This window comes from Cucurbita moschata, unplaced genomic scaffold, assembly GCF_002738365.1.
Source record: "Cucurbita moschata cultivar Rifu unplaced genomic scaffold, Cmos_1.0 Cmo_Scf00045, whole genome shotgun sequence".
NCBI classification, from domain to species: Eukaryota; Viridiplantae; Streptophyta; class Magnoliopsida; order Cucurbitales; family Cucurbitaceae; genus Cucurbita; species Cucurbita moschata.
In genome coordinates this window covers 1,539,129-1,555,577 of record NW_019268561.1, presented here as the reverse complement: position 1 = coordinate 1,555,577, position 16,449 = coordinate 1,539,129, and the positions used below count along the sequence as shown (strand labels likewise).

The following is a 16,449-nucleotide window of genomic DNA, read 5'->3' as shown; positions in this document are numbered from 1 at the left end:
TACGGGTTGAGTTGAAACTTTTTTTTGGACCAACTCGAAATTTTGAGTTGGTTGCATTAGTGACCTGAATGACCTAAATATGATTCACTTTGGATCGTCGAGTTTCAACCCAGGAATCTGATAGTTGGATTCTCAAGGGAAACGATCAAAGAGGTATGAAGTCCAAGCAAACAACCATTAGAATACTACAAGTTCATTTATACATAATAGAGCTCATCTCTGCTTTCTGATATATGTTATCTAAGTATCGATACCTCGAACTTTGTTATTTACAGCTACGAACCTACCTATAAGCTTGAAATCATATCAGAAACACACAATCTAAGCTTGTTCAGACTGCTTTTGTATTTGTTACAGAAACTAGGACTAAATTTGGCTGTTCATCTTGGTACCTCTACCATGGGCCTGTCAATGTTCTTCTTAAGCAGAGTCTTTTGTCACCCCACTGACATTTCATCTTCTCCAGAACCTGTCAAGCGAAGGGTTGTTAAAATGAAGCTTGTGTGTTGAAACATAACTGAATAGGGCGAAACATGTACCTTAACTTTCTGGGTTTCCATTATCTCTCTCTGCAGACAATAAGATGCCAAAAAATGGAGGTCAAGACCATTGCTTAAGCCAAATGTACCAAATAAAGTCGTGTTCTTATGTGTAATGTACCTGTGTGTTCTGCAACTCTTGGTTCACTTCTTTGAGTTTTGCAATTTCTGCTTCAAGCTCCATGGTGTAAGCCTGAGATATCAAGGTATTAAACATGAACAATTTAAAACTTGGTCAATATTTTTAAGATACTTTAGCCACTTAGAGCAGTTCGAGTTTCAAAAATATTATGTGATAAGCTAGACATGTTGGCCGGATCAAAGAATGCTTCTAGACCCTTGCTTGATGATACATTTATTAGGTAACAGCGCCTATCGCTAGCCGATATTGTCATCTTTAGGCTTCCTCTCAAGGTTTCCACACCCTTATAAAAAATGCTTTGTTCCTCTCTTCAACCAATGTAGAACCTCACAATCCACCCTCTTTGAGGTCTAGTATCTTCACTGGCACTCGTTCCCCTCTCCAATCGATGTGGGATCTCACAATCCACCCCCCTTTGGAGCTCAACGTTCGCACTGACACATCAGGCTCAACATCCTCGCTGGCTCACCGTTCGGTGTCTAGCTCTGATACCATTTGTAACAGTCTAAACCCACTGCTAGTAGATATTGTACTCTTTAGGCTTTCCTTTTTGGGCTTCCCCTCAAGATCTTAAAACGCATCTACCAAGGAGAGGTTTCCACTCCCTTATAAAGAATGCTTCGTTCCCATCTCAAACTGATATGGGATCTCACGAGCTGTAAAGTTATATGCTTCGTTCCCCTTTTCCACACCTTTATAAAGAATGCTTTGTTCCTCTCTCCGACCGATGTGGGACCTCACAATCTACCCACCTTCGAGGCCCAGCATCCTCGCTGACACTCGTTCCCCTCTCCAATAGACTTGAAGGTCACTGTGTTTTCCTTAATTTTGTAGCACTACCACACGAAAACCTCTTCATAGCATTGAAGATGGAAGATATCACAGAGATCATATCAATAAAAAGTTATGGAGTTTCATTGGACTAGAAGCTTTTTGAGTGCCTCACTACCTTAATGTTACTTCGAAAAACCAAAGCAAATAGAAAACAAGGTTAAAAATTGTATCAGTACTATAATGACCAGTAATGTATCTACCTGTTTACGAGCTCGTGATCTTGCAGCTGACTCTCGGTTCTTTATCATTCGTCGTTGCCTCCTCTCGACAACTTTCTCCAGAGCTCCATTGCTTCGTCGTCCCCGGCCAAACGAATACGGAACTGGAACTGGCGAATATGAAGATGTCCTTAAGCTGTTTTTTGTAATCACATCGGATGATATTGTACTCGTAGGAGATCTTGAAGCAACCGTTACCCCTCTCGAGCCTAAACCAATCGCACCGACCCCGCTGCCCTGAATCAAAGCTTCATGTAAAGGAGGCTTGGAAGCCAAAACCATGTTATTAGTAAGCTGGGGATTGTTCACTGAATTCATTGAAGAAGCAAAGGTCACAGTAGCTGGTTTGGGGAAAAGTGGCTGCTGCTGCTGCTGCTGCTGAGATGGCCTTACCACTCCTGTCCCTAAAAGAACGGCATTTTGATTATGAACAGAAACCATGTTTTTGTTCTCAGACATCTGATTTTCCATGAGCATCCCAACAGCCAAACCAGCATTTTGGTTATAAAATCCACAGTTTAATGGTTCTTCTCTTACCACTCCTGCTCTAACCAAAAACTCCTCCAAAGTCACCTCCCCTAAGGTCGGTTCTCGCCGAGGCATTGCCTCGATTCCACTGCCATCTTCAACACTAACATTCTCTTTACTCAAGCCTTTCCAAACTTCATCGACCGTCTTTTGACTAATTGTTCGGGGTAAAGTCAACGATCCTTGCCTCTGCAAGTTCCCACCAAACGCGCTTCCACCACCACCAGCAACACCACCACCACCAGATGTCATTGCTTGAGACTCTTCAGCAGTCCAAATGTTCTTCAGAAGTTCATCCATATTCATCGAACCGACCTCCTTACCGAGCCCACTCCATGTGTTCTGAATCTCATCAAAAGTTAAAGAGTAAATGGAAGGCTGTCTAGCCAATGTGAAATTTCCTTGTGTCTTAGCCACCGTGCCTTCTCCTGGTGGCATATCCTCAAAGTTCCTGAAATTCATTTCACAGCTCGATCTGCGTCGACACGACAACTGCCTAGAACAGCCGTCTTCCTGGTCGAATTGTTACCTTTTTAGCTCGACCTGTCTTAGTTTTCTTAAAACTGAATGAATGAAAACAAGATTCAACTTCAAAAAGTTTTGCAGAAGGCTTAGTAAAGCAATATAAGAAGCTGATGCTACAAACTCATACCATATCAAGAACAAGCACCATTTATAGTTAAACACTTCGATAACAATTCGTAAAGTGATTGATACTAAATCCATAACATTTGGATCATCCATTCCAACCTCTATATACCCAAAACAGCCAGTGAATATCAAGAAACTAATCTGTTTCTCTACAAATCTAAGCATCAGAAAAGATCAAACAAAATCAATAAAAAATTCAAAGGAAATTCAGAACAAATCCTTAAAAAACAGCCTTACAGCACACAAAATCATCCAAATTCACAGACCCATTATAACTCCAAAAACCCACAAAAAAACAGAACCCCATTTCGATCAAAGAACAAAAAGAACAAAAACCTAGTCGCCATTTTGGATCAGTGACAAAAGAACACACAAAAACGAAGAACTGGGAGTTTTTTTCCCCCTTTTTCCTGTTGAAAAATTGTTGGATATTTTTGGGAAAATAGGCTGACCTGAACTGAGAGACCCTTCTGTGTGTTATGCAGGTGGAGGCGACAAGTGTCTCTAGCAGAGATCTGAGGTTATATGGAAGAATTGGGAGCTTACTTTGCTGGGTTTTTTTCTTTTTTTTTAATAAAGATTTGGACTTTATTAATTTTTTAGTTTTTATGGGTGAAAATATAAAATTAATAAGCAAAGCGATCCATCTAGATTTCGCAACGTGGACCAATGGTTGAAGGTGTGAAAGCTGAGTGTGACAGCAGAGCCAAGGCAGAGCATCAAAGTGGAGGAATCTGGACCCTTGAAATTTAGCTTTCCGACATGGAGGACACGATCGTAAATAAACGACATTATTTGCTGCTTTTGCCCAATCAGAAGTTGCCAAATTGCCATATACGACATGACGTTTAGACTAAGAAACTGTTTTGGTTCTCTCTTCTTTTTGTTTTATTATTATTTTTTTTTTAATTTTGTAAAAATAAAATGAATTTGGATAATTATGAACATTTGGTTCTAAATTTTGACATTTTTACTCTTCAATTTTTTTTAAAAAATAAATATTAAGATTTAACAAAATCTTATCCATTTAATTAATGAAAATAAATAATATAATTTCAAAAGTTAGAATTTTGTTCTGTTCGGATAAAATCTTATAAAAATATAAATTTTAATATTGTAAGTAACCAAACAATTTTATTTAAAATGTCTTTTTAACAAATAATCTTTCTTTTTTTTACAAGTTATTCTATTATAATTTTAAAAATAAATTTGGGAATTAAAAAAAAATTTAACGGTTGTTAATTATTTTCATTAAAGTAAATTAGGAGTGAAAAGTAATAATAAATAAAGAAAAAGGGAAAAGTGTTGATTGTATGGAGAATCATGTTATTGTTGAATAGATATTATCTTTAGAATTTTACCTTTTTACCTTTTTAAGATAACTTATCACAAAAATGGGTAAATAATAAAAATTTTATGAGTAAGTTGACACGTGCTCCCAAAGAAAGGAAGGCAGGATGCCACAGTCGCATACTTGCGATAGTGGGATAACGATGGTGCAAGACTTGTTTGAACCTAGTGAATAAGTCAACCGTGTGAAGATCAAATTTAAAAAACAATCTTGACGTTTGATCAAGTCTCGAGTCACATTTGACAGAAAATGTTTCATACTACATGAGCGAGGAAATGTATTGAAATTTTTTTGAAAGAAAACAACGTTATAGCATATAACCCAAGTAGGTAGAATTGAGAATAGTCCATCCCCCTATATTACATTTTAGGATATATTAGCCCTGGCGGGTGTAGACATGATTTTGGTGAATGATCGTACACCCCCATATTGACATGATTGGGAGAGAAAAGACCTAGTAAAATGGGTTTGAACAAACATACGACCACAACTTGTCTTGGACAAGTATGACCAGGACATTCGACACACGGCCATAGACTATGTTTTGGATAAGTATGACCGTGACATCCTCCACCACTTGATTTGTTGATGGCTTTGTCAAATAACTCTTCACAAACTCGACGATGTAGGAAGAGACTAACTTTTGATCTCTCTACTAAAACGAGTTATATATTCTTAATGAGTCTCTTTTAACCCTTATTTAATAGTGAGCAAGTGAGTTGTTGATTTTCAAGGGATTTATTTTAATCTTTTATAACCAATATGTTATTGCACCTACCGAGATAAAAGAGAAAACTCTACATTTTATTGCATAATGTACTCCACGTTGTTTCATCCATGATCGATATGTATCTAGATATTCAATTAGAACTTTAGTGGGAGTTTTCACAGTCAAAATGGTGTTAGATGAAGGATTCACTTACTCCGACAGAGAATCAAGGCTTGCTACTTGTTTTTCTTGATCGCACCAATATGACGTTCTATGAGTATTTAAGTCATACATGTAATAGCGACCAAGTCGAACTTAAAAAAAAAATAAAAAAAAAAATACGCATCACATTCTATTCCTTGGGTCGGCTCTCAGGTGGATTTTTTGTAATAGAAATAATATCTTCCTTTGTCATTCAGTTCTTCATCAAAATGATCTTCGTTAAAGGCATAATGACATTGATGTGCAAGTTTCTTGGTTGAATACTCTCAACCTCGACAGACAATATCAATTGTTGATGCAAAAAACAAGTCAAAAGAAAATGTATCTAATGTAGATTCGACCTATACTATACGTGGTTTTGTCAAATTTCTATTGGTGTCCTCCATCCTTTTAGATTTGATTGTATTTTCCAAAATCACTATAAATGATGACACATGTGTTGCCTATATTGAATTGAAAATGATTTTTTTTTCTAACAAAGTATTTTGTTTATTTAAAAATAAATAAAAATAAATACTCCCTGCAATAATCATTAGTTTTTTTTTTTTTTTTTAATTCATCCTATCAATATTAGTTATTTTTGTTATTCAAAATTACAAATAAATGAATAGATAGATATATAGATAATTTGAGGGTGATATAAAGCAAAATGGTGGTGACTTGAATGCTTATCTAAGTAAAGTTTGAAAAAATGATATTCAAACATTTTTATACTAATATACTAATTTTGAAACGCTTATGAAATGTCAATGATAATATTTAAAACTTTGAAACATTTATAAAATGTCAATAGTAATGTTTATAACTTTTTAAAAAATCCAAGATTCCAGAATTCAAATTCGGCATCTAATGCCTTCAACGTTCCGATGTGAACGTGTTCACATTATCAATTCAATGCCTTCAACGTTCCGATGTGTTGACATGTTTAACCCTCAAATTTCTATAATTATTTCTATAATTGAGCTGCAGAAAAGGAAGGTGTATCATGTTAAAATTATTTATAGTCTTTCTTGGCCATTTTAAGATCACACGACATCGAGGGCAAAATTTTCCATTAGGCCGTGTTACTTTCATTAGTCTCACACATGGCGAGCTCTGATCACTACTTGTTGTGGTGGGCGCACACCTTGTAGGCTTAATCAAAGCTTATATTAATGGCAACATGGATATCATTTTCTCATCCTCATTTTTTAGACTCCTTCGTTTACCCATCTCTTTAATCATTGGGATATTCTTTGATTTCCTTTTTTTTTTTTTTTTTTTTTGAAGTAAATAAATCAATTTCTCTCAATTGTGAAGTTCTCCATCAAACTCTCCAAAAAAAAAAAAAAAAAAAAACCCACACAGAAACCCTCTTGAAAGATCAAAGACATTCAAGAGAAGGATTTAAAACAAAAACTATGAACCAGAGAATTAAGATCTAGAGAGGAACTCGAACACATGGTGATGATGATGACTCATATTAGGACAGATACAAATCAATCATTCAAATGTGGGAAGAAAACAAGTAGATAGTTGATTCATAAACCCTAAACCATAAACCCTAAACCCTAAACAAAGTAATTGAGTAGAATCAATAGGGCAGCAATTCCTTTCGGGATGAGAAAGGTTTGAACCGAAATGAAATGGGTATGAATTCCGAGTTCAGTCACTCGAGATCTGTCTACTAACTTCCTCCTCTATTGCTTAACCCAAATTCAATCCGCGATCGATCCAAAATTTTCAATTTTTCAAAGATTCAACCCAACTCCACCCAAGAAACCAAATTCAACTTTACCCATTATCCAGAAAATAGGTGGAAGTGATGCAAGGCAGAATTACACAAGTTCAAAAGCAGCATTTAAGAGTATAAAGACAAAAATAGAAGACCATGAAAGTTCCAGGAATAAAATAAGACATAATCATATGTATATAGATCTAAATAAGTAGACTAGATTTCATTCTATTGAAATCTTCTTTCCTTGATCCTAAAATGTTACCGCCAACCGGATAACTTAGCATACCACACTCTTCTTCATCCAAGCACAAAACTAAATAGAACATGTATTCAGTGCTTAAGCAGTGTGAACCATATTCAAACTAATTCTATTCAGTGTTGCCTAATGACTAATATATTACTCTACCAAGCAGGTTATCCAAACAAGAACAGATACTACATGATTATTTAGCTACAACATGGCAGAAAGAGATGTCTAAATGTCTCATAATATAAAAACTGAGCATAACTTAGTTGCCAAGTTCTAACAATGATCAAAATCAATCCTAGCCCAGAGAGGTCGAAATGATAGCCAAATTTCACATAAAAAGGAATCACTCATGATTCAACGATATCAGGAATAAGGGTTGAATAATCAATAAACATAAATCACAAGCAATTTCAAGAAAAAGAAGATAGCCCAAGTGGCGAAATGGAACAAAAACGCATCATAAAGCGAAACAAGCAGAAGGCGTTTTCCAATCAAAACCAACAGCTGAGCCCACGAACAAACACACAGTGACAGAACTTCGAAAGAAGTGTAATGCCATTCATTCAGACCGCTTTTCTAATCCATGTTTCCAATTAACTAAGAGCATTGTGATACCCAATAATATTATAGAAAAAGAGTAAAAACAATTACGATAAAACATCTAATTTTATCAGAAAACAGATAAAAGAGTTGCAACACAAAAAACTCATGTAAATTCAAAAGCATAAAAAGAACCGAAACAAAAAAACCACCACAACGAAGCCTTTTCCAAAACGCATATTTGATTCAACGGTAAGACTTCTGGAACCTCGCACGAGCTCCACGACCACCAAACTTCTTGGGCTCACAGCGTCGGGGATCAGCGACGAGCAAAGTCCTGTCGTACCTGACAAGGATATCCTTGATTTCCTTCTTACTCTGCTCGTCCACATATTTCTGATAGAACGCGACCAAAGCCTTAGCAATACTCTGACGAATGGCATAAATCTGCGAAGTGTGACCTCCACCCTTCACTCTGATACGCATGTCGACTCCCGAGAACCTGTGTCGTCCAAGGAGGAGGATTGGCTCGTAAGCCTTGAAACGCAGGATCTCCGGCTCGACAAGTTCGATTGGGCAGCCATTGATCTTAATCAAACCCCTACCGCGCTTGCAGTAGGTCACTGCCACCGCCGTCTTTTTACGGCCGAAACACTGAACCGACTCGATCGGAGCAGCCATTTTATCCGAGTTCTGGTACTTTACCTGGTTCGCCTCCTGCTAAAAACCCTAGAGCTCTGAGAGAGAGAGTCCTGAGAGTGGGCAAAGAAAAATCGAAGCGAACTATTTATATGGGAAGACAGATTAGGGCTTTGGGACGCTACACTATTGGGCCGAAAACGCACCGTTTTGCTCTTGCTCCAGTGGGCTTGGTTTTAAAATTGGGCTCAAACTCGTTAATAGTAATATATTGGGCCGAACTTTTGATCGCTGGGCCCGATATATCAACGGTCCAAAACCACCAGCCTCATAGTGTCCTCATCCAATGATTTGTCCACCTCAGCCCATTTTTAAAGAAACTTCCCTGTTTTATTAACCCAAAAAATTCATTGTTTTAGTTTTTTATTTGCTTTAATTCGTGACACGTGGCAATCACTAAACACGGCACGTGTCAAGGCTACGGGACACACGTTGTTCATACTTCAAACAATTCATCCAACTAAGCCAATAGTAGAACTACTCACATGATTGGCCTAGGCTGGAGCAACTAATTATTCTTGGTACTAGCCTGAATCGAGCCACCGTGTAGTCTAATTATTGAGGATAAAGAACTATTTTCCTCATCCAAATCAAGTCTACTCGTTCGTATTTAAAACTCTTGAAAATAAAATCATGGGTAATTAGTTTAGTATAATTTTGATCAAATATTTTAGGGTAATATAAGGTTGAGCAAAGATTACACAATGACATGCCTAATAAACATATAATATAATGTTGTAATGTATGTGAGAATTACTTATATAAATAAAAATATATGTTTATTATAATATTTTAAAAAATGAGATTATTCTTTCAAATTCACATGAGGATAATCATTATTACAATATGTAAACATTTATCCACCTTCCCATTAAGTCTTGCTAGTATGCAAATTGGCTTAATAGAAGAGTAAGAAGCTAAACATGAAATATCTCGAAATGTACCTTCTATTTCGAAGGAGTTCAAGTATATGCTCTCAAACTGAAAGTCGAATCTCATTAGAATAGAAAGAGATTAAGGACACGAAAGAAGAGGATATGCTATCTTAAACAATTTCTTCTAAGTATAAGTTCTATTTATATACTATAAATCCAACATGTGAGATCTCACCTCGGTTCGAGAGGGGAACGAAGCATTTTTTTATAAGGGTGTGGAAACCTCTCCTTCGTAGATGTGTTTTAAAACCTTTGAGGGGAAGCCTGAAAGGAAAAGCCTAAAGAGGATAATATCTTCTAGCGGTGGGCTTGGGTTGTTATAGATGATATCAGAGCCAGACATCAGGCGATGTGCTAGTGAGGAGGCTGAACCCCGAAGGAGGATAGACACGAGACGGTGTGTCAACAAGGACGTTGGGTTTCGAATGTGGGTGGATTGAAGGTCCCACATAGTTTAGAGAAAGGGAGTGTTAGCAAGGATGTTGGCCGAAAAGGGGGTGGATTGTGAGATCCCAGTAATTTTAAAAACCTCTCCCAAATAGAGACTTTTTAAAAACCTTAAACAAAAGCTCAGAAATATGAAAAGAGAAATAAATGCACTCAATAGTCCCCAAGATTCCGAGTTTTGCTAATATGTTCGCAATTGAAATACAAATCTGAAAAGAAATTTTCATAATGAAATGCAATGTAACGACCTAGATCCACCGCTAGCTGATATTGTCTTCTTTGAACTTTCCTTTTCGGACTTCCCATCAAGGTTTTAAAACGCGTCTGCTAGAGGAAGGTTTCCACACCCTTATAATGGTGGTTTGTTCTCCTCCCCAACCAATGTGGGACATCACAATCACCCCCCTTCGGAGCCTAGTGTCCTCGCTGGCACTCTTTCCTTCCTCCAATCGATGTGGGACCGCCCCCAAATCTACCCTATTTGGGGCCAGCGTTCTTATTGGCACACCGCCTCATGTCTACCCCCTTCGGGGAACAACGAGAAGGCTAGCACATCGTCCGATTTCTAGCTTTGATACCATTTGTAGCAACCCAGATCTACCGCTAGCAAATATTAAAGCCTTGAGGGAAAATTCGAAAGGAAAAGCCCAAAAAAAACAATATTTGATAGCGATAGATCTAGATCGTTACATGCAAATTTCAAATTAAGAGAAAAAAATGTGGTTCAATAGAATGTGGTCTACCATAGACATTTTGGATGATTCAAGATTCAAAATCATTTCCAAATAGGTTGGAAGTTTATCAGTATAGTAACTTTTAGAGCTTCAATTTAGTTTTAAAAAATGTGGTTGAACGACGTACGTAACCTACAAAATCATTTCTAGTCCGGGGAGGGTTAGATATGTAGTACGTCTTTATACACGGCCCACGTATGGGCACATGGACCCACTAGGGAGGCTCGTATGCGTATCCCCTAGGCCTTACTATGCGTTAGCAGAAACTCACGCAGCTAGAACCCATGAAAGGAAAGGTGCACGTATAATATCATGATGTACGAGTCTGCACTAATCCTAGCATGGAAGTATCCCGACGTACGTAACCTACAAAATGCATGAGGTTCTATAGTTTCAAATCATGGTATATTCTTATGATACAAATCATACTTCCATTCTTTTCGTGACATAATTTTCATATAATACATGCATACGTATACTTGGCATATCTTTCATGATTAACATACATGGTTTATCAATGTCGGATAAGCATAGCATATAATATATGTGGCATAACAGATGGAAGTACATGCATCATATAACATTCCTATCATAAAGTAATTTCATAGCATAGCATAATCAAACCATAGCATAACATCATAAAAATATAACACATACAGGGGTTATAGGGTACGTGTCATTCATACATCATGCAAGTCATCCAACTAAATCCGTGGGCATAACAGTAAAACCACTTATTTGGTTGGTCTAAACTAAAGTTACTATACTTCCTTAACGCTAGCTTGAATCTGTTCTTTGAAGTCCAGTTTCACACATTAATTGACCTAACTCGCCTAAAAACAACCATTAATTTAACTCTTCATATATGGGGAAGTAACTTAACGTAAATAAACACATAATATGCATGAGGTCTCGATTGTTTTCATCTTAAATTCATCATGTAATACAACCCCACGTATCCTTCACATATTGCTCTAAGTAGTATACATGCATAAGCATTCATACATTCATCATCAATAACATCATCTAGAGGTTGTACAGTATAAAAAATCCATCATCATAATGCAACGGGGCATCTCATGCGTTCACATCATCATAACATGATATATTGTTATATTATGCGCATTATCGTCATATATCTTATGTCATCATGTCATAATGCATCATCATCAAATTATCACCATAGTACATCATCATATCGTCATATCATACAATCATCATATCATAAAAAGTCACATCATCATCATACAAGGTCACATCGTCATCACATCATTACATCACATAATTTCACATCATCATCATAATATATAAGTCTACATGACACGTACAAGGGGCACTGAGACATGTGTCATCATACATTTATTGTAACGACCCGGGAAAGAAGAATATATATATATATATATATATATATATATATATATATATAATAAATAAATGAAAACGAAAAAAATAAATAAAACCCAGTCGCCGGAAAACCCACGAGCTTTCCGGCGACCGCCGAGTTTCGCGGAACCCACGCGAAACGACGGCCACAGCACGCCTAGCATCTTCAGAACACCTGCAAAGGGAGAAAAGAGAGAAAATTTTGAGAGAGAGAGAGAGATTTTGGACAAACGCCGGCGAGTGTCCAGTTTCTCCGACGAGCCCTCAAACCACCCTTAAACCGACACCAAACGACCTGTTACTACCATAAGAGAGATCCCTGACGAAAGCACAATAACTCAGGGTGCGTTTGTGTTATTTCGTAAGCGTCGTCGTCGGTAACCGAGGTCGGAAAATTAGGTTTCTTAATCGATTCTTAGATCTATGGCTTTTAGGAGCTTTTAGGCCGCGAAACTCCCAAAAAGGAAAGAAGGACGACGAACAAAGAGGAAAAGGGGAAGGAAGAGGACCGAAATAGGCAACGGAAACGCTGCGGGAAGAAGAGAGAAAGCTCGCCGAAAAATCGGCCAAAGTCGGGTAAGGAAGACGAGATCCACGGATCCGGGTCAACCCGAACCCAGAACCCGGGAGAGCCAGCCCGTTCCTCCCTTAGCCTCTGCCTTCGGCCCAGCCCAACTACAGCGGCCCAAACCTCAAACCGGCCCAGAAGCTACGGTTCAGTTGAACCAACCCAGACTAGACCCACGGTCCAATTGAGCCGGCCTGCAAACCAAACACTTGCGGCCCAGCCCAGTAAGCCGAGGCCCAACGTTTAGCCTTGGCCCAGTAGCCTTCCACAGCCCGCGACCCGAACCACAACCCGAACCGGACTGCGATCCGCGCTTCGACCCGACACTACCGCCCGACGTGGCTTTCTCTGCTGCTGCCACGTGTCACACAGCGGCGCGGCAGTCCCTCGGCGCAAACGGCTCGGCCTCCCTCCGGTGACGCTCCGGCGGCTCCTCCGGCGGCTCCAGCGGCTGTTCGGCTCGGCTCACCTATTTTTAGCCCGGTTTCCACTGTTTCGACCCTCCCGGATCTGTTTTCGGCCCCGATTAAGGTATCCGAGGCCGTTTTAGAACTATATTTCACATTTATTAAATTATAGGTAAATTAATTGTGAAATACTAACAGAAAGTGGTGAACGGTGTGGTAGGAAACAAACCCCGGCGACGTAGGAAGCAGCTCTCACGGAACGGGAGCTTACGTTTAGCTATTTAGGGAGTACTTCGGCCAAGGCCAACCAAGTAAGTGGCCTTACTATAGGATAGGCTAAATAAATTATATGATGCTTGATGATATGTGCTAGTATATACATATTTTGTTGAGTGACGCTTGATATGTTTGACACACGTTGTGGCATTATGATGAGCATGATGATTGCATGATTTTTACCTTAATATGATGATGTGTTCCATATTGAGCATGCTAGATGATGATGAGTGCCATATTGCATCATGTCGTTAGATCGACGTAGGACACAACCCTAAGAGCATGAAAATGATATTATTATAAATATCCACGAGTATGCGTTACCTAGAGTAACAAAGAGATGAGACTAGAGGGTTGTGTCAGAAGAGACATTACGATGGATTTAGAGGGACCTCATGCATTTTGTATGTTCATAAGCATAGGGCTACTTCCCCTAGAGATGATGCGTGCGGACGCGCACCTTATGATGAGCGCGAATGCGCACAGGTGCGAAAGCACATAGATGAGGGTGTTCATGAGGCGCATGACACTATGGGGTTCCGCTGACCTCCGGACGTCGCTACAGATTCGCTTGACCAGAGGGTCCAGGGGGTGTGCGAGCGCCCTGGGGACTCACACTCGCACGTGTGAGTCGTGTGTAGGGAAGTACTACACATCCAATTTGTCCGAGACTGGAGGCCACCCCTAAGATGATTAGAGATAGGTCCCTATTCATGATTGCATGTGTTTGCATTAGCATGGCCCCTATAGTGGGGTCACTTACTGAGGGCCGTGTGCCATATTGTTTTTCAGGTAAAGGCAAGGCTCCCATGTACGGTTGACGGTGGCATCGTGATCAGAGACTGTGGCGCGTGTATAGGATAGTTGCATATTTAATTCCTAGTCTTGGTTAGGATAGGGCGTTTGCATTTCATTCATTTATATTAATTAATTTGTAATCGTTTTATTTTATCTTTTTGAACTCTAGCACGATGTTTGAAACACATAAGCCCGGCAGTGTTTTCCAATGTATTAGTGTATTCTGAAGTTTTAAATTTTTTTTCCGCTAATAAAGATGAGCATGCTTAGGTTTTTATTCTGCATTAGAGATGAACATGAGACGTTAGTGGCGACTCTAGATATGTGGAAATTTAGGGTCGTTACATATATTAAGTCTTCTGATCGAGCCGATAATAAGATCACTTACTTAGTTGACCTAAGTTAGCGTTCTATCTTAGTTATGAGATTTACTTGACTTGTCCTTCGAAATTCGTATCAACCTATGTGGAGGTATTCCACCATACTAGAAATATCCACCTAATTCTTTCAATAAGCCTATTCTATGAGATTATATGTTTGTCATATTCACTTGGTACCAACCACTTTTTAAGACATAATTATTCAGAAACAATTATTCAAATTTATTAAACATGAAATTGAAAATCGATGATATAAGACACTTTTTAATGTTCATTAATCTATCTGACACAAATTTGATAATTTAGAAACCGAATTTATTTTTCGTACTAATTTAATGAGATTCATTTTTTAGTTCAACAATTAAGGATTATGTTAATTATATACATCTTGTTGTGCTATGATAGAGTTGATATTAATTTAATTTATTTAATCGGCGCCCATTTGTTGAAAATAGGTGTGGGCGCCGATTTTTTTGGCGACATTTATTTTCCTTCCTATTTAATTTATTGCAAGATTTTGGTTAATTTTGTTGTAATAATAATAATAATAATACTTTTACTAAACGTGGGAAGTGGGGGGAGGGGGTTGGCCTTAACTAGGGAGGTCCCGCTTCATTTTATCATCCTAATTTAATGGTCGGAGTGAGTTGGAGAGTACATTTTTTGACGGAGCTTTCAATTATTCGAAAACATTTAAGGTTAGTACGTGTAACAACCATTTAATCTAAGGTCGCTAGTGTATATATATCATGAACATTGAATGCGGAAACTTTCATCTTAAAACATAGTCATAGACTTACTTGTTCAAAAAATATCGACTTACATGAACCAAACTTTCATCTGGAAACATTAAATGAACAATAGGAGATGTTCTAAATAACATAAATGAAGGTGTGCGAACCAAACTTTCATCTTAAAATAGAGTTATGGACTTGTAGCTTTGAAAAACATGTTTAAACAACACAACAAAGAACTAAATAAAATAAATGAACAATAGGAGTTGTGCAATAAATGAAGGTGTGCGAACCAAACTTTCACCTTAAAACGTGTAGGAAGTGTGTGAACTGAAGGACTAAATAAAATAAATGAATAATAAGGAGTGTGCGAACCAACTGCTTGGTCCATACTTGCACGTGTAGATTGTGTGTGGAACAGAAAATACACATCCAATTAGCCTGCTTAGTATAGTCGCTTAAGGAATATAGACTTATATGATATCTCATTCATGAAATTGTATGTGTTTGCATTTAACTCTAATAGTGGAGTCACTCACTGATTATTTCTTAAAATACTCAAGTCAGTTGCATGTTACTTCTACTTCAGTTAAAGACAAGGCATCCTTGTACGGCTGATGACGACATCACAACTTGAGACTATGACAAATGTATAGGGTAGTCACATTTATTTTCTTAGACTTAGACTAGAATAGGATGTTTTTAATTTAAATGTTTATTTATTTTATTTATTCTTGTTGTGTCGTTTTAAAGATGTTTTTGAATACATACATCCATGGCTGTGTTTTAAGATGAAAGTTATGTTTTATGAAGAATTTTAAATAAAGTATTTTCGCATTCAATGTTCATGATATGTCTACAATAGCAACCTTAGATTAAGTAGAAAATTTAGGGTCATTACATTTGTGATCTAATTTATTGACGTCTTTTAGTAGAACATTTCTTAGTTCGTTCTTTGGATAAAATTGTTTTCGTCGTCTATTTAAAGGTTTGATGTACCTAAATTAAATGTTAGATTCATGACATTGACCTAAATCAGATATTAGATTCAAATGAATCACGACAAATAGAAAGTTATGAAGCAAGAGATTGTTATTAGCATACGATCCTAACTAACAATTCTTGGACGCACATGACAAGACGTAATAAACTATCTTCACAATCGTATTCGACCCTTTGATTTTTTTGTTCTCTTTTTAGATGACAACACAATTAGCTCCTACAGAACTTGTGGATGAGAATCGTTCTTGATGATACTTATTGTAGTGATTTGGATTCTCAACATCATTTCACACGAGAAATATAACGTTTGTGTAATGACCCAATCCCACTACTAGCCGATGTTGTCCTGTTTACCCTTTCTCTTCAAACTTATGCAATAAGGTTT

General features: G+C 37.7%; 2 protein-coding genes across 3 annotated transcripts; both read right to left on the bottom strand.

Moving 5' to 3' along the window:
• Positions 1-148: 148 nt before the first annotated feature.
• Positions 149-3,491, bottom strand: LOC111434669 (ABSCISIC ACID-INSENSITIVE 5-like protein 6). 2 transcript variants are annotated; one of them, XM_023072139.1, is made up of 5 exons: positions 3,305-3,491; positions 1,716-2,832; positions 661-732; positions 540-569; positions 149-469 (listed from the first exon to the last, which is right to left on the bottom strand). In XM_023072139.1, the coding sequence occupies exons 2-5, from the start codon at positions 2,721-2,723 to the stop codon at positions 395-397; spliced, it is 1,185 nt and encodes a 394-aa protein (XP_022927907.1). In that variant the 5' UTR covers positions 2,724-2,832; positions 3,305-3,491; the 3' UTR covers positions 149-394. The 2 variants fall into 2 exon arrangements, with proteins under 2 accessions (XP_022927907.1, XP_022927906.1); XM_023072138.1 differs by having other exon boundaries at positions 1,716-2,824; positions 3,365-3,491.
• Positions 3,492-7,698: 4,207 nt separating this feature from the next.
• On the bottom strand, positions 7,699-8,459 carry LOC111434670 (40S ribosomal protein S16-like). Its single transcript, XM_023072140.1, has one exon. The coding sequence runs from the start codon at positions 8,380-8,382 to the stop codon at positions 7,948-7,950; it is 435 nt and encodes a 144-aa protein (XP_022927908.1). The 5' UTR covers positions 8,383-8,459; the 3' UTR covers positions 7,699-7,947.
• Between the last annotated feature and the right edge of the window lie 7,990 nt (positions 8,460-16,449).